Consider the following 18,225-nt stretch of genomic DNA (forward strand, 5'->3'; position numbering starts at 1 on the left):
AGATAACTCAGGTTCATTGAGGACAGAGCTTTAGTTTGCAATCAAAGTTACCTTTTTCTTTATTTTATTGAGGGAGGGGGTTAATTTCTGATTATCACTGCCTCGTTACCACTACCAAAGATAGAGAGGGTAATTGGCAATAGATTGTTCCTGGTTTACTTCTAGAATTAACACCTCCCTTTTCTCCCCACGTTTCTCTTGCCAGCACTTGTTTAAACTCACCATAAAATTCTGCTGGAGGGGAGACCAAGAATACATTATAGGCACAGAAGCAACAGCATTGAGAGTCTTCAGGGGGATGACTTGCTTTGGAAAGTCTATGTCGCTGGTAACAGAGCACTGAAACAAGAGGCTGAAGTTACAACATCAGAAAAACAGCAAACAAAAATAAAACACAGAACACTCCACAATGTACAAAATTCAAAGAGTTTCTCAAAATTACCCATATCAGCCTTTGAAAAATGCATGATTTTTTAGGGTGTAATAGCACACATAGTTTTAGCAGGAAAAAAACTCAAGAGTTATTTCTATGTCAATACCTTTGCTAATAGATCATTATGGGTTTTTTCCACTTTTTATTAAGTGGCTGTGATAGTGTTTCACTCAGACTGCTCAATCTACGATACAAATTGAGTTTTGTATCTCACAACAGATTTAGTACCTGTTGCTGCTACACTGATGTCATTATTTACTGAAGCCACCTGAGAGCCAACTGAATTCCCTTGGCTTCAGATCAATACACTGCAGAAATCATGTATTATTTATGTCACAAAACTAAATAAAATACTACTTTAATGCCAGCAAGACACCTTATGTAAATAAAACCTCCATATGACTTGCTAACTCCTGCCTTGTTTTCCCATTATTGTCTGTTTATCTTCATCCTATCCTCAAGCCTTTCATTCTGATCACTGCTTACAAAGGAAAAATGAAAATTAAATATGCAACTCTGGACATGACAATGAGATTTTCAGCTACAGGACTTTTGTCCTGGAGATTCAGAGATTCATGGAGCCTCCAAAGGATAAACAATCCATAGAAATACAGACAACATTAGGTTATTCTTTCATCTAATCAACAGTTAACAAACACAGGTCAACTTCTCTCAAATACCTGGACAGCTGCATGGAGAACTCTGGAAAAAAAGTTAGAAACAAAAACAGACAGAAACATCCAAAGCCAGGAGAAGAACGACAAAAGGGGGGTTGGAGATAAATAAAACAAAGTTTAGAACAGCTATCATAGGTACCTGAAAGGGAAAAAGGAAGTGGTGACAAAAGATCTTTCTCCCTTCCAGAAGGGAAAGATGAACAGAGCTTCACATTTCTAAAGAAATACACAAAGTAATGTAACAAACAGTATAAAGAGACAGTACTCTGGAGAATGACAAAAGCCAGATTTATTTCTTTTCTTTTTAATGTGCAGGAAATGAAATTAGATTTCTGCTGTGCATATTAATATTCAAGATTCTATCCTATGTTACTGCTGTAACATTCCAGGTTAATGTTTCATTTTCTAGCTAGCAGCCATCTAGCATATTTTTCATGTATTTTTAAAGAAAAATAAAAAAGTTAAAAAACTAATTACTTTTATCTTTGGAACTAGATGTCTCAGGCTGACAAATGGGCTATGTCAAAATGACTCAAAATGTTTAGCACTGAGTCTCAGCCATGTTGCCCTGTTGTTTGGGGATGGAACTCAGCTCACTGTTCAGGACATGTTATTGTCACTGGTTGAAGGCTCTCACAGAACCTTTCCAGCAAGTCACTGAATTTCTAGCCAGTGTCTTACACAACTCTGAAGAAATTCAGCATATCACAAAAAGGAGATTTTAAGGTAATCTTTTAAAGTCTGCACCATTTCTTTGTCTCACTTTGTCTCAATTATGGCAAACTTAAGCATTGGAGCGACAGAGCCTGGATTTGAATGCAGCAATTAACAGGCAGGAAATTCACATAAAGAACAGTGAACACCAAGCTTACAAAAAAAGAGAAATGAAAAAAGAAAGGAATTGTGAGGAATGATCTTCTATTAACAAAAAAAAGCTGAAAATTGGATGTGTACCTGTGTCAACTATTATCAGAATTTCTGATCCTACAGTGCCATTTAATACTGACAGAGCTGTACATGTAATTGCATATTCAAGAACATTTAAAAGAGAACACACAAAGGTCCTGTCTGCTTGAATTTGAACAAAAAGCACAAAAAATGCACCTTTGTGACACACTCCTGTCCCCCAATTCTCCACTAAATTTTTAGGAACAGGAAATTGGGCAAATTTCCTTGAAGATAAAGCAGTTTGGTTTGATTTTTTTAACCTATTCTCATTAAAGTCTTTTCATTCTCATCCCAGCTTTTCAGACTACAGATAAAACAACTTCATACTGGCTTAGTTTGAAGAAGTGCCCACAGAGCAGCTGAGCATGAAGTTAAATTAACCTGGGCTGAACACAGAAAGTTGGATGGGGCTTAAAGACCTGCTCAAGCTCCCAACATGACACAGTCCTGGGTAACCAGCTCAAGGATGGCCCTGCTTGGGCAGGGAAGTTCTCCCTTCCAACCTCACCCATTCAGTGAGTCTCTGACAGCCAGTTTAGGTGCTCAAACTGCACCAGGATTACAGAAATGCTTTTCAAAAGTCAACTTCCAGTCTGCTTGTGCAACACAAAGGTTCATCAACCTAACTCCTTGCAGGATCTCTGTGGTTTAACGACTTTAATTAATATAAAGACGACTTTGTCAAGTGGGTGTGCTCACAGTTTTCATGTGCTTTAACTCAGTCAGAACCAAAGGAACCACTCGGTGGTGCAACTGAGGGAAAACTCCAATAGGTGGGAGAATAAACTCCCAGCATCACAGAGACAAACCAGTCTGATTAAAGGATGCTGATCCAAGTATTACCAGAAATAAAGAAGTTTCACTTTCGTGTGTCATTTAAAGCTCAGTAGCCTGCTACATATTTATTAGTTTCCAGAAGTCATATGATCAGAGCAAATCAGAAATAAATTCTTTAAGAGACTCATACAAAACATATTAAGCTACCAAGTCACATTATGCTGGAAAAGGAAACAAAAACAAGAACAGCTGATTTGCAGTAATAAAACGAGAAGGTGGTAAGAACCTTGTAAGTGGAATTACCACAACACATGTTAACCAACCTCCCTGGTCCCGCGCAATGAGCTCACAGAAGTCATGATGTGAACAGGCTGGATCCTGCGTTGTTTCCATTCTTGATTTAAGATTTCAGTTCTTTCCAGGATCTTCTGACGATTAGAATTAAACATACTCTAAAAATTAATCACAACATTACAAATAAATCAAAGACTCTAAAGTCACTTGCTGGCATCTTAAGGCATTATAACACTTACTAAAAAAAAATAAACAAAACCAGACATGTTAAAAAAAAAAGTGTTCAAAACTCAACCATACAGATTTTGTTTTAAATGTCAGTGAGATTTAATATGTTCATTATCCCTTTGATTCAAATCACGTTCTCACATTTAGAGACTCAGAGGTTTAGCATGAAACTGAATGCTGAAGAGTTTTGCAGCTAAAGAAGTTGCCATACTTGCCCTCCACAGTATCTTCTGATACTTCACATTCCCAATCCAATCCCATATAAACACACCATATCTGTTTATAAGACAAGTTTTCAGTAGGTTAACAAAGTACTCAATGAAAGTGTTACAGCAGATGTCAGCTGCAGGTCACCTGAGACTTCAGAAAAAAATCTGTAATTGTATAATTTCATCGGCAAGAGAACAGAAGATAAAGCACCTTTACTTCATCCGCACGTCGGAACCTCTTGAGCTGCCTCAGCCTCATATACTCCGATTTTACGCGTTTTCTCCAGCAAATTGGTCCCTTCTCAGATTTCTTTCCGGTTTGACCCATGATTATCCTACAAGAGACAATGGCACACTAACATTACCAAACCTGATGGCACTGCTTACTGAAAAAGTCAGAGTAAAGGTAGGTAGGACAGAGACATTCCTTTAATACCTTTCATATATATATGTATATGTATATACAGAATCCCAGACTATTACGAGTTGGGAGGGACCCACAAGGATCATCGAGTCCAACTCTTAAGTCAAGGGCCCACACAGGGGATTGAACCCATGACCTTGGCATTATTACAATCAAGTTTTAATTCCTTGCAATCAGACACTTGTGGTACCATTCCAATGCAACAGAAAGAAAAAAAAAAAGGAAAATATATTTAAGTGATAGACACTAGAAAATACAGAATTGTAATTATAAATCAGTGGGACCCTTCACACTTGCTTAATTTAAACACTTCCAATACCTCTCTACAGAAAGGTACCTGATGAATTTAAAGGGGTGAGAAAGAATAAATCAAGATTAGCTCAGTTGGTTAAAACTTAGTTGTAATAATGCCAAGGTCATGGGTTCAATCCCCTGTGTGGGCCATTGACTTGAGTTGGACTTGATGATCCTTGTGGGTCCTTCCAACTCAGAATATTCTGGGATTCTGAGATTCCCACTGCAAAGACACACATTAGAATCCTTGCAAGCAGCCTTGTAAATTAATTTCTGGAGATCTATGTCCATGGCAGACAAACATTTTCCTCCTTGCAAGAGTGGTCCTCTTCACTCAGACACCAGCTCCTACAATAGGCTTCTGAAGTTAACCCCAAGTACAAAGAGGCACCCCAAGCACAGTCCTCCTACCCAACCTCTCAAGCATTCAGAAATTCTAGATATTTAGACAAAGTTTTGAAACAGAATTAGAGACTTTGCCCTTTTCTCAAGTGTTCTATAAAACCTCAAACAGTCCACTGATTCTCCTTTTGCTGATCAGCCTCCTGGTGCCAACTGATTCAGTTCTGTGATACAGGACTGCTGGCACTGAAGTTGTATTTATTCATTACAATCCAAGCACACTGCTAGAATATGCCGATCTGCTCCGTATGTTTCCAGACCAAGGACCGTATGCTGTGACTGTGCTGGCAATGGCTGATTTGACAGAACCCTGACACCAAACCACCACATCAAGGACTGGCCTCCACCCGAGAGACACACTGCAACAACCTACAACATGTCACTAAACAGCTCAAAATATCGTTCAGAACAGCCACGGACGAGGAAAGGGTTGAAATGCCCAGGTGCCTGAGGTCAATACATTCTCAAACAAGTATAACCATTTTCTGCAGAAACAATTCCAGCCCTTCTAATTATCAAGGCAGGTCAACATGAAGGGAGGTGTCACCTTCAGGCTGGAATCAAATGCCCACTCACCTCCATTACTGCACACACAGCCCCCCTGGCAGTCATGGACAGCTTCATCCACCTTACTAAAAGATTCCTGCTCCATTTTCAGTAGCTGTGCACGGGTCAGACTTGAGTTCTGTCAGGTTTTATGATGGGAGGTGGGGAATCAATACAGAAACTTATTCTCACAATGTGCCCAGGTGGCCAAGAAGGCCAAGGGGATCCTGGCCTGGATCCAAACTAGCGTGGCCAGCAGGCCCAGGGCAGTGACCCTTCCCCTGGACTCTGCCTTGGGGAGGCCACACCTTGAGTGTTGTGTTCAGTTCTGGGCCCCTCAGTTGAGGAAAGAGATTGAGGGGCTGGAGCAGGGCCAGAGAAGAGCAACGAGGCTGGTGAAGGGACTGGAGCACAAGTGCTGTGGGGAGAGGCTGAGGGAGCTGGGGGTGTTTAGCCTGGAGAAGAGGAGGCTCAGAGGTGACCTCAGCACTGTCTGGAACTGCCTGAAGGGAAGTTCTGGCCAGGTGGGGGTTGGTCTCTTCTCCCAGGCACTCAGCAATAGGACAAGGGGGCACGATGGGCTCAAGCTCTGCCAGGGGAAATTGAGGCTGGTGATCAGAAACAAATTCTTTGCAGTGAGAGTGCTCAGGCATTGGAATGGGCTGCCCAGAGAGGGGGTGGATTCCCCATCCCTGGAGATTTTTAACCTGAGCTTGGCCGTGGCACTGAGTGCCATGATCTGGTAAAGGGACTGGAGTTGGACCAAGGGTTGGACTGGATGATCTCGGAGGTCTTTTCCAACTCAGTCCATTCTATGATTCGATGCATCCTGGGTACAGGACAGTTTTTTTGTTTTTTTCAGCTCTAATTTTTCTATAACCCATTTATGCACAAGTTTTCTTTCCACTCACTGTTTTTCTCATAATAAAAACATGACATTTAAAAAGCAATTTTTAGTTTGTTTATATATATTTGACTTAATACGTGATGTATATCCCACTGACTCCTGCACAGTATTATTATTGCTTTCTTTAGAACAATTTTTTTTGCTATAACTTGACATAAGCATCACTGCTTTTTATTTTTTTTCTATGAGTTGTTTTTGGTGCCTTGAGCAGTAAGTCATTGTCCATGTTGTGCCCCAGGTATAAGTTTGAAAGTGGTGGAAGAGGAGTGTTCCTTTAAGTCATGTTTATTTTCAGATGAATGGCCTGAGTGTTCATGGGTTATGCTGTTTTAAAAAGAAGTATTAATCTTCTTGTGAACTGTTATTTTTTAAGCATTTTAATAAAACAGGTAACGATGATGTTCACTACTGGAAAATTGAATAGTTTGGATTTTTTAATGCAGTGGAGATGTACTTCTCTTGGGTCTTAAGTCCTTCTGGTGCCTTCTCGAGGTTGTATTTAAATTGTATGAAAGAAAGATGGAAATTCTGTTGGGTTTTATCTGTTTTGTTGTTGTTTTTAATCCAGTTATATATGATTTCCATATAGATCTGCTTTTGATGAGAAGGGCTTATCTGGCAATTTAATTTCAGTTCAGAAAGCTTTTTTGAGCCTGAGTAATTTGTTATTCTGCAGGAAACTGGAATAAGAAGGGCTGTGGTTGATGCAGTATTAGAGTAAGTCAATGTAATCTGTTTTTGTTTTATGGACTGTGTTACTTCAGTGTTGTCAGATGAGCTCTCATTATCTTCTGAGTTCATTGGTACCATTTCCATGTCTTTTGGCTGAATCACAACTGAAGCAATTTTGGTGTTCTGTACTGCTTATGAATTGAGGTTGCATGTTATATAGTGGCACTTTCTCTATGCCTAATTTATTTCTAGTTAATGGGATGTTTTTCCATATTTTTGTTTTGCTTAGTTTAGCATATAATATAATGTATTTTCTGCACTTCATGGTGCTTTTATGCTGCTCTCTAATCAATGTCACAATGCACTTTGAGTCACTTTGATTGACTTGGCTGTGTTTAATATGAATGGTGCAGGGCTAGAACTTCCCTTCAGGTAGTTCTAGACAGTGATGAGGTCACCTCTGAGCCTTTAAATTTTGAGGGGTTTCAACATTAATGTGTTAATGAACTCTCAGCAGTTTTTCAAACCAAGTGGACCATGTTACTGCATTTCTGGGCAGCTCCACATGACCAAAGCAGAATTACAGCATTGCTCACATATGTGCTAGGGCAGAAGGCAATTGTTGTCCCATCCCAAATCTCAGAAGAAAGTAGAGAAGAAAATAAGACCAAAAAAAAAGAACAAAAAACCCAAACCCCAAACCAAACAAACCAAAAAAAAAAAAAAGAACAAAACAAAATAACAACCAATGCAGGGGTAGGACAGGAAGATGTATCCATAGTGGACAGAGTTAATTCCCACAGTGCAATTAATCCATCATCTTCACATCAGGACTACAGACAAGAGCCATTGGCTATTTCCAATGTCAATTCAAAGGTTGTCCCCAAGACTCACAATTAAGAAGCTAAACCTAAAAAACGAGGATAAGAAGTTTCACAGGCAAGGACAGCCTATGCTGGGGGAGCAAAAAGTGAGACAGAACTACGACCTCTTAAAGAGGGGTGATGGACATTTGGGGTGAGGGACATTTGGGGTGATGGACATTCCTTCCATCCCTGCAACCAAAAGTGATCTGGAGAATTAAAAGACCTCAGGGAATCAGCAACATCAACTGAATCTCTGGGGCAAAATCAGGATTGTTCTCTCAAACCTACAACTGGCCCACTTGCACCAGTACCTGTGTGTAAGAAAAGCCCTTCCCAAATCTGGACTGGAGTTGGACCAAGGGTTGGACTTGATGATCTCAGAGGTCTTTTCCAACCCAATCCATTCTATGATTCTACGATCTCTTACAAATGTGAACAGTAGAAAATGATGAAACTACTCTGAGCTGTAAAAAATACACAGTTTTCACTTTGCTAGGCAAGAAAAATCCCTGTACATTTTCCTTAAATTGTGTTGTTTGGGAGTCAGCTACGACTGCAGAGCAGAGAAGCCACTGAACGTCAAGATCAATTTGTAAGAAACAACCAACTTTTCATACCAAGTTCCAAAATATCCCCCACAGTAGCCCGAGTGGCACAAGCCAAATGCCAAATGTCTTAGAATAGTTAAGCCTGTCTTAAGACTGCACAGTGTTAAGGGGTTTGCATTTAATAAATCAAACATGATTCTGGATTGTCTCAGTGCAATGATCTGACCCCGAGAGCCTCCAGGCCTTGTCCTTCTTCTCTGCCCCTCCTGAACCCTGATAGATGTTTCTATTGTTTAAAAATTTTATTCTTTCCCAATTTTTTTTTATCCTTTCGATAAAAAGGGCCCACAGAAACCACCAAACTGCCAAAGATCCCAGCCCTGAAAAGTTTTATCCAAAAGAAAGAAACTGTAGCAGCCAAGTCAGTAAATTCTGGGCAGATTATGGCATTTCCAGCAGAGATACAAAGAAAGCAGGCACAGTTCCAAGGCAGTTTCTACTCATACTTGAATAGCTGAAAATAAAATAATAATAAAAAATAATAGCAGTGCCTTAAAGCATCTGTATTTGTGTTTTAAATAAGCCCTGCCTTGCATAGCTGAAAATAAAAAAATTAAAATAAATTTTAAAATAATGGCAGTCTTAGGGCATCTATATTTGTATTTTAAATAAACCCTGCTGAGAATTCCATAATTCTGCACATGATCCACATTCTTTACAGTGAGTTTTTAAGAAAATTCATGCCTGTAAGCTTCAATCAGCCAACATTTACTTCCAGCAGACAAATTGTGTACAACAAATCCAGGATTCACAACAAGAGATAAAGGAGGGTAGAACAATTTCAGCTCAAATTGCTCCTGTTTTGCCCACAGAACACAGAAATAGTCTTATTTAAAGACAACATCCCATTTTTCTTTGATCACTTTGGCAATATCCACCCGTGACAGACAAGCACACAGATAATTCTCTAAATTAGGCAGTCTATTCAAACAGTCACACGGCTGTCAAAAACCATATTTAAGCTGCTCTGGCTACTGTGCCAAAATTCAGAAAGAAAATAAATTAATGAAAATTTTCAACTGAAAAGCATGAGAGAACAAATGAGGGGGGTCTGCCCTTTGGAGAGAACACTATTAATTTGTAATTGTGCTTAATATTACACAATATTTTAAGCTGTAGAAACTCTATATTAATCTTCCCTCTACTCAGGATTCCTGTTTGGAGATATTTATGAATGAAAACATATTTTCTATGGTATAATTTATCAGTTCTTGTTTTGTTAATTAATCTACACTTATAAGGTTATTCACATACTTTAAATATATGGATAAGCTGCTAAAATGCTGCATTTCAGAGCACTCTGAACCAGCAGTTTCCCTGGGAGGACAGTGAGGATGGAGAATATAAAACACAAAAGACAAACTGCATGTGCAATCTGATGCAAACGGAACAATAAAATGAGCAATAATCATGCCCTTTGCTGCCTACAGTAACAGAACTCAGTAATGCAGGAACACAACCACCCAGAATGGGCATGGGCAGGTACAAGTGCTGCTTCCACCTCCCTCAAAGCCAAATGTTTCCACGTTTCCCTCTCAGAACCTCGAGCTGTCAGTTTTATCTGGAAAAGACATCACCTGTCCACTGTGTAAGTGGTCACTCATTTCCACTTCTACACATCCTCCTCTAATGTGAGAGCTTAAGTGCTGATGAGTCTGCAATCAAACTAGGTCAGGGAAAAAAAAATCTGTCTGAACAGCCCAAAAATGAACAGACTTGGGTTTTAAATACAATTTTTCTGCACAAGCCTGCTCAGTGAGCTACCCCACACTGCCCCCTGAATGCTCCCACCTTGCCCCCATCCCTGCCAACAGTGCCCAAGGGCACAAACTCTGAGCTGCCTTCATGAACTCTCACGTCAAATATTATAAACTTATTAATTTAGACTCAATACTAAATAATGAAGATACTCACCAAAGTAACTTCCTAAGCAGCGATGGTACTCTACAGTCTTAGAGGTGACCTCATCACTGCCTGGAACTACCTGAAGGGAAGTTCTAGCCAGGCGGAGATCAACCCAGGCCAAAAGGAGTTACATTTGCAGAGGGGAGACTCCTGATCAATCTGGACCAAAGGTTAGAATTCCTAATACCTGAGGTAGGAGCATTCCCTGGGAACATCCAGGCATGCAGGGCAGGGTTGTAACTGCATTAAGGGACTGTAGGCAGTTCTGTTCCATACTGGAGCAGAGAGTAGGGACAGTGAGTCTGTCCAGGGATGGTTGGTACAATGGCAGTGCCTGGGGAGGGATTGCTTTCTGCTGGCACATCAGTGTCTGCAGCCCTGAATGGTGTCTCTCCCCAGTGATTGTTCTCTCTGTAAAGACAACAACAGCATGCCCAGGTGGCCAAGAAGGCCAAAGGGATCCTGGCCTGGATCCAAACTAGCGTGGCCAGCAGGCCCAGGGCAGTGACCCTTCCCCTGGACTCTGCCTTGGGGAGGCCACACCTTGAGTGTTGTGTTCAGTTCTGGGCCCCTCAGTTGAGGAAAGATCTTGAGGGGCTGGAGTGGGGCCAGAGAAGAGCAACGAGGCTGGAGAAGGGACTGGAGCACAAGTGCTGTGGGGAGAGGCTGAGGGAGCTGGGGGTGTTCAGCCTGGAGAAGAGGAGGCTCAGAGGTGACCTCAGCACTGTCTGGAACTGCCTGAAGGGAAGTTCTGGCCAGGTGGGGGTTGGTCTCTTCTCCCAGGCACTCAGCAATAGGACAAGGGGGCACGATGGGCTCAAGCTCTGCCAGGGGAAATTGAAGCTGGAGAGCAGAAAAAAATTCTTTGCAGAGAGAGTGCTCAGGCATTGGAATGGGCTGCCCAGAGAGGGGGTGGATTCCCCATCCCTGGAGGTTTTTATGGTGAGATTGGCCGTGGCACTGAGTGCCATGATCTGGTAAAGGGACTGGAGTTGGACCAAGGGTTGGACTTGATGATCTCGGAGGTCTTTTCCAACCCAATCCATTCTATGATTCAATCATCCCACCCTTCCCAGCTCTTTATTCTCCCCCCCGTACTGACCACAAACTGGATTAAACTGAGTACGGACGAATACAAGCTGACTTTTGTGACTGTTGTCTGACACACAGAGGAGTCTGACGATCCCATCCACAGCTGTGGCTTCCTGTGCTCAACTCTAATGCAGGAAGGACTTGACAGAAAATCAGGCCAAGCAGTGCAGGCAACGAGACCACAACAGGCACTGGTTTATACACCAGTTTGCTCTGGAGTGGCTCTGTAGCTGTGAGCTGTTATCAGATCCAGACAGGTCTCTCAGCCTGAGCTTATGCAATCTTACTAATGGACAAATCATAAACCCTACCTGAAGTCAACACTGAACATCTTCAAGCAGCCATAGAACTTACAGAAAAAAAAATCTCAAAGAAAACAAACAAACAAACCCAAAGAAAACCAATCACCCTCCCAAACCCTTCTATGTTTTTTCACAAACCAAAAAGAAATGTTTGCTTGGGGAGCAGGATTTAGGACACCTGTGATGTTCAACTCAAAAAGTAAAATTTTAGCAACAGAAGAGATTAACAAGATTTTTGTCATAAGCCTACAAAAAAGTTCAGTACTTGGTAGAAAACAAACAAACAAAAAGGATTATGTATTTCAAGTATCAAACCCCAACACATTAAGTTTAGATCTAAAGCTGTTAACTTTCCCAAACTACCTCATAAAGTCTCAAATAATATTTTTTGCTACAGGACAACACAACACAATACAATTAAATGATTGTTCAACTGCAGCAAACTATTTTTCATGCTTGTTACACTAAACTTTACTGCTTAGAAACTCCTGGAAATTTTATTTTAGTGTTTTACTTCATACACCCTAAATGCAAAGCAAGACAATACTCTCTATGAATCTGTCCTAAATCTTTCCAGAGCAGGTGGTTTGCAACAGACTCTTGTTACAACTATCAAGAACCTGAAAATGAACTAGAAATAAAACAAATAAATATTGCCTACAAGTTTTGTAGTTGCTACTCTTCCTTTTGGATTTTCTAAAGCAAAACAAAATGTGGTTTCCTTTCAAACTTATCTATATAAAACAGCACATTCTCATTTCCAGGGGAAGAAAAATATCCCCAAGGCCAGTGTCAGCTCGAGTATTTCAGATACCAAACGAGACAAACTAACAAAAATATCTAGGAAACACAATTTTAGGAAATATTAACATAGTTTATCAATAATGTTTTACTACAAAAACAACTATATCACAATTAACCTTTTACAGAAATAGTCACAGAGAAATAGATGAGAGTAAACTGTGGTGTGTGATTTTTACTATTTTGTTACAGAAATGTGATATTTTAACTTAGTGCAGTTCAATGTATTTTAAAATGAGAAATACCTGAAAACACTTACATATGCTTAAAAATTTGCATAATGTTGTAATTCTGTTTGCTGAAGTGCTGTGTCACTGAAGACAGTTTAAATTTTGAGAGAGGACTTACACCAAATGCCGCCATCAGTTCAACCACCTTCCTCAAATGCTATTTGATGTTTTACCTGGAAAAGTCATCACCTGTCCACTGTGTAAGTGGTCACTCATTTCCACTTCTACACATCCTCCTCTAATGTGAGAGCTTAAGTGCTGATTAGTCTGTAACCAAACTAGGTCAGGGAAAAAAAAAATCTGTCTCTGAACAGCCCAAAAAATGAACAGACTTGGGTTTTAGAAACAATTTTTCAACAAAACCAGCTCCACATGCTGGTTTGTTCAGCAGCTACAAATTTGTTCAAGCCACGAATTCTTGAATCCACACAAGGCAGAAACAAGAAGCAAAGAACCAAAACTGGAGAGGGCAGCAGTTTAGGCTCCAACCGAAGTGTCTGTCAAACTGTGCCATCCCTCTGACACTGAGTTTTGATGGTATAGAAGAATTACTGGTGAAAACCCGGAACAGGAAACATTCACCAAGCCCTGCAGAGCAGCTGTGGCACTGCTTGGGCAGAGAAATGCCAAGAGGTTTGTGTTTGCCTACAAAGGCTTAACTTGTGCTGGGCTCTGTCTGGCAGGTTCTAAAAGAAGAGATTGGTGAGCTGATCTAAGCAGGCCCCTCCAAACAGCTCATCTGATTCCTCACCCTGACAGGCTTTGGTGGCTGAGCATGATGGAGATCAACAAACCACTCATGACCAACTCTTAACAACATTACATGTTCTGCAAGAATGTTCTGGATTAGTCAAGAGATGCAAACTGTCAGCAAAGCCATTGCCACAGACAAAACTATTAACTGTAATAAATTTGATGTAAGGAGGAGAACCATCAACAGCCTCAGAAGTATCAGTGCCAACCCCAAACTGAGGAACAATGACTGTGTGAAAGCAAATGTCCCTCTTTCAGAATATTTCCTCTTCCTCCTCTCCAAGTTAGCAGATATCTTCTGGCTTGCAAGTAGAATGAAAAACCTGTTTTGCAATGCTGGTAACAACTATGTCCAAGATATTTTGCTGTCAGCCCAGAGACCAGCACAGACCCACGACAGCCACAGGCTCTCCAGGTAATTAATACGGCAGCACCAAAAGCAGGTCTGCTGCTATAAACAGGCATGATATTAATTATAAGGAGTCTCCAACAACTAAACTTCTATTATTATGGCAGTTTGTTACTTGTACTTACTTTTTGCAACACTAAAATACATGTCAGTCAGTTAACATCCCTTTTAAAAGCAGCCCCGTCACTGCAATGTTGTGGGGTTGTTTATGCACCAACAACCCAAAGGCTTGGGCTCCACTGGAACAGCTGTCAAACCCAAGCTTCTCCCTGATGCAATCCATGGTTACTGGTGTGTTAGCAGTTCCCTGAACGAATTTAGCTTTGGAGAACAACATTTCAAAGTAACCGAAACTGAGCAGCGCATTGGCTGCTCAACAGGAGCCAACAGTGTGCCCAGGTGGCCAAGAAGGCCAAAGGGGATCCTGGCCTGGATCCAAACTAGCGTGGCCAGCAGGCCCAGGGCAGTGACCCTTCCCCTGGACTCTGCCTTGGGGAGGCCACACCTTGAGTGTTGTGTTCAGTTCTGGGCCCCTCAGTTGAGGCAAGAGATTGAGGGGCTGGAGCGGGGCCAGAGAAGAGCAACGAGGCTGGAGAAGGGACTGGAGCACAAGTGCTGTGGGGAGAGGCTGAGGGAGCTGGGGGTGTTTAGCCTGGAGAAGAGGAGGCTCAGAGGTGACCTCAGCACTGTCTGGAACTGCCTGAAAGGAAGTTCTGGCCAGGTGGGGGTTGGTCTCTTCTCCCAGGCACTCAGCAATAGGACAAGGGGGCACGGACGGGCTCAAGCTCTACCAGGGGAAATTTAAGTTGGAGATCAGAAAAACTTCTTTGCAGAGAGAGTGCTCAGGGATTGGAATGGGCTGCCCAGAGAGGGGGTGGATTCCCCATCCCTGGAGGTTTTTCAACTGAGCTTGGCCGTGGCACTGAGTGCCATGATCTGGTAAAGGGACTGGAGTTGGACCAAGGGTTGGACTTGATGATCTGGGAGGTCTTTTCCAACCCAATCCACTCTATGATTCCATGATTGTCTCACCTATTTGCTCTTGGAAGCTGATAATAAATACATCCTAGTGTACTTCTCAATTAAGACTGGGAAAGGAAGTAGGATCTTAAAAATGGCAGTAATTTTCTCTCTTCACTGTCTGTCTACACTGCTTTAGCATCTCAGACAGATTGTACATGGCAAATGTTATAAATTTGAGTTGTTCAGTTACATCAAATCATATCTTTTGTGAGCTCAGAAGAAGCAGAGTTTCCTAACTGGACTAAAGTTGTTCATGCTGGCACTATAAACATCCAATCTGGCAAGGAAGAAGAGGAACCATGAAACCAGAGTCCTGGGTAAGCAGTAAAACCATCACAGTGTATGATCTACTTATGTCAGACTGGAACACTCCTGTTCCACACCATGTAAAACACACTATTCACATCCTGGAGCTTTTTGCTCCTTACAAGACTGTGCACAATCAAAGCAGTTAATGTGTTAACTACTTCTGCAGGAGCAGCTTTCAAGAAGCTGTTTCCTGCCCTCTCTTGATCGACTAAAGATTGCTCTGAAAAGGCGCAGTGAGTGGCAAACAAGAGCAGAAACCATGTGCAACCTGTGACTGCAGTTGCCAGTGCAAGACTAAGGAAAAGCAACACTAGTGAAGATTCCTTCACTTCAGTTCTGCCTCACACATCCCACTACAGCCAATCACAGCAATGTATCATTGGGGTGTAATTCAGATAAATGGCCAACAAGTACTAGCACAAGCCTAAGGCTTCAAGGCATTTCTAGCTGCTCTTCCCGATATTCCTCTGGAATACCACGGGTGGCCTCCCAGACTCCTGAACACACTCTTAAGAACATGCCATGCTTTTGTCTGTTTCTGGGCCTTATCAAAACTGGACAAGTCACTCCAAGAATTTCAGCCACTACATAAAAGCACTAATTCCCTGAACAGCACATTTTCCCACACAACTCAGAACTAAACCCAGACTATCAGAGAACTTGAGCACTGTTGTAGCCCTTCCACCGAGACATGCTAATCTATGCCAAAGGAAAGTACAAGAGGCAACAGACAAGACTCAGCAAGGGATTGCATTTCAATATAACAAGAAAATTCTTCACAGTGAGTGTGGTCCAGTATATGAATGCATTAAGCAGAGAGGCATTAGAATCTCCACTCTTGAAAATGTTTTAAAAGTGGCCTGGAAAACACAATTGCAGTGTTTGCCTTACTCAAGTGGGAGACTGGATCAAATGGCTCCCAGATGTCCTTGCCAGCCTAAACTATTTTACAGGTCAATACAGCTCTCAGCTGGGCCCACCACCCCAAAACCAAGGACCACAGCATTTTCAAAGCTGATGCCATGGAGTTTGCTTGCCATTTACCTTCCAGTTCAGTATTTCAAAAGATGAAAACAATCACATTGCATCTTAACACTCACAGGATTTCGATCAGCTACAGGCACGATGTGAAAAAACTACTATTAAAGGAACAATAATTTGGGAAATAAAATGTTTAAGAGCTTCAGCAGACTGAAGTCTTCAGTTTGTGGGAAATCACTGATTGTAACAATCAGTAGAAACATTTGTAATGTCAGTAACATTTGTAGAGTCCACCAACAAGGCAGTTCACTCACTCCTTCCCACCACTATTTCATGTGTTTGTTCACCTGAAAGACACCTTGTCCAGTTGACAGCACAGTTGGAGCCTTCAGTTCTACCTCTTAGAAACCGTTATTAAAAAGGACAGATCGGGAAGCTCTTCACTAATTAAGAAAGCAATCTAACTAGAGTGCTTAAACTTAACATTATGCCTAAAATAAATAAAAGGGCTATTAATTCAAGTTGTGTCTTCTTGTCCTAATGGGGTTCTGCTTCTCTTACAGCCCGACCTTTGTGCCTTTGAAGTGTCTCTCTTCTCACACCTTTTACTTTCTGCCATTTAGTGGCTTCAGCCTTCCCTTGTACTTGGCATACTTAAGATCAGAAGCCTGATCTCAAACTTGGAACATTAAATTCTTGGTTGCCTTTTGGGTTTGGATTCGGGGTTTTCTTTTTTCCCCCTTTTTTTTTTTCCCATTTCTAAACTTAAGCATATTCTAGAAGAAATCATTAAGAAAGTCAAGTGGTGCACATGTTCACAATAAGCAACACTTCATGACTTGCTTTCCTGAAAGATGTTCCTCCTCCATTATTTCTTCCCAAACATAATGGTTTTTTGGACCTTGTTACTATCGCAGCAGCTCCTTAATTTAAAAGCTCCTAATTGACACTTCAAAATATTCAGGATTACTGAGATGCTTTCCTGTATGTTTTGAGTAAGAATTTCAGCTTATTTCAAAACCAGGTTAAGAGAAAAAAAGAAATCCCCATTTTGTGGCAAGTTCAAGCCTGGACATCACTTGTTACCTTGATCTGTCTTAAACAAAATGACTCTACACACCCTTTTCTCTCACAGCTGTGTATGAGTGGCTATCAGTGACCTCAGAGTGCAGTTTCATGACATACTTAATCTAATGAAACTTCTTATTTGTAGTAGTACTACTATGAAACTACCTTATTAACTGGAATGACTGTATTTATTTGGCAGCCTAAACTTATTGGATTATTATAACACAGGCAATGCCTTGGATCTGAGCTAAGCAATGCAACAGAATTCCCCTCAATGGTTGATTTTTAGGTTCCCTGTGATGTCAAGGCTGATGCACCTCCTGCACACAACCTCTACGGTAACTTCTGGTGCAAATGGAAAACATAAACCAAAGATGACAGGGCTTTCATGTCACTAAATTATGTACATTTTCTGAAGCAGTTTCACGAAGGACTGCAAGTGCCCTGGCATTATGAAAAGAGTCAATGTGAGCACATATTTGATAAAAAACAAAAATAATTACAAATCAGGGAAGTCATAGAATCATAGAATGGATTGGGTTGGAAAAGACCTCCGAGATCATCAAGTCCAACTCTTGTTCCAACTCCAGTCCCTTTACCAGATCGTGGCACTCAGTGCCACGGCCAAGCTCAGGTTAAAAACCTCCAGGGATGGGGAATCCACCCCCTCTCTGGACAGCCCATTCCAATGCCTGAACACTCTCTCTGCAAAGAATTTTCTCTGCTCTCCAACTTCAATTTCCCCTGGCAGAGCTTGAGCCCATCGTGCCCCCTTGTCCTATTGCTGAGTGCCTGGGAGAAGAGACCAACCCCCACCTGGCCACAACTTCCCTTCAGGCAGTTCCAGACAGTGCTGAGGTCACCTCTGAGCCTCCTCTTCTCCAGGCTGAACACCCCCAGCTCCCTCAGCCTCTCCCCACAGCACTTGTGCTCCAGTCCCTTCTCCAGCCTCGTTGCTCTTCTCTGGCCCCGCTCCAGCCCCTCAATCTCTTGCCTCAACTGAGGGGCCCAGAACTGAACACAACACTCAAGGTGTGGCCTCTCCAAGGCAGAGTCCAGGGGAAGGG

General features: G+C 41.6%; 1 protein-coding gene across 6 annotated transcripts in view; it reads right to left on the reverse strand.

Annotated features, from left to right (window-relative positions):
• Nucleotides 1-18,225, reverse strand: part of EZH2 (enhancer of zeste 2 polycomb repressive complex 2 subunit) — a 57,765-nt gene that overhangs the window by 27,956 nt on the left and 11,584 nt on the right. For 4 of the 6 annotated variants that reach the window (XM_071559627.1, XM_071559626.1, XM_071559623.1 and 1 more), the window contains 3 exons: nt 3,778-3,901; nt 3,159-3,287; nt 223-339 (listed from right to left, as the gene is read on the reverse strand). In XM_071559627.1, coding sequence (XP_071415728.1) covers nt 223-339; nt 3,159-3,287; nt 3,778-3,894 — 363 coding nt within the window. In that variant the 5' untranslated portion in view covers nt 3,895-3,901. The remainder of the gene's footprint in view (nt 1-222; nt 340-3,158; nt 3,288-3,777; nt 3,902-18,225) is intronic. The other 2 variants (XM_071559625.1, XM_071559624.1) reach the window with 1 other exon arrangement.

The sequence above is a fragment of the Pithys albifrons genome, chromosome 7 (genome assembly GCF_047495875.1).
Source record: "Pithys albifrons albifrons isolate INPA30051 chromosome 7, PitAlb_v1, whole genome shotgun sequence".
In the NCBI taxonomy this organism is placed as follows: Eukaryota; Metazoa; Chordata; class Aves; order Passeriformes; family Thamnophilidae; genus Pithys; species Pithys albifrons.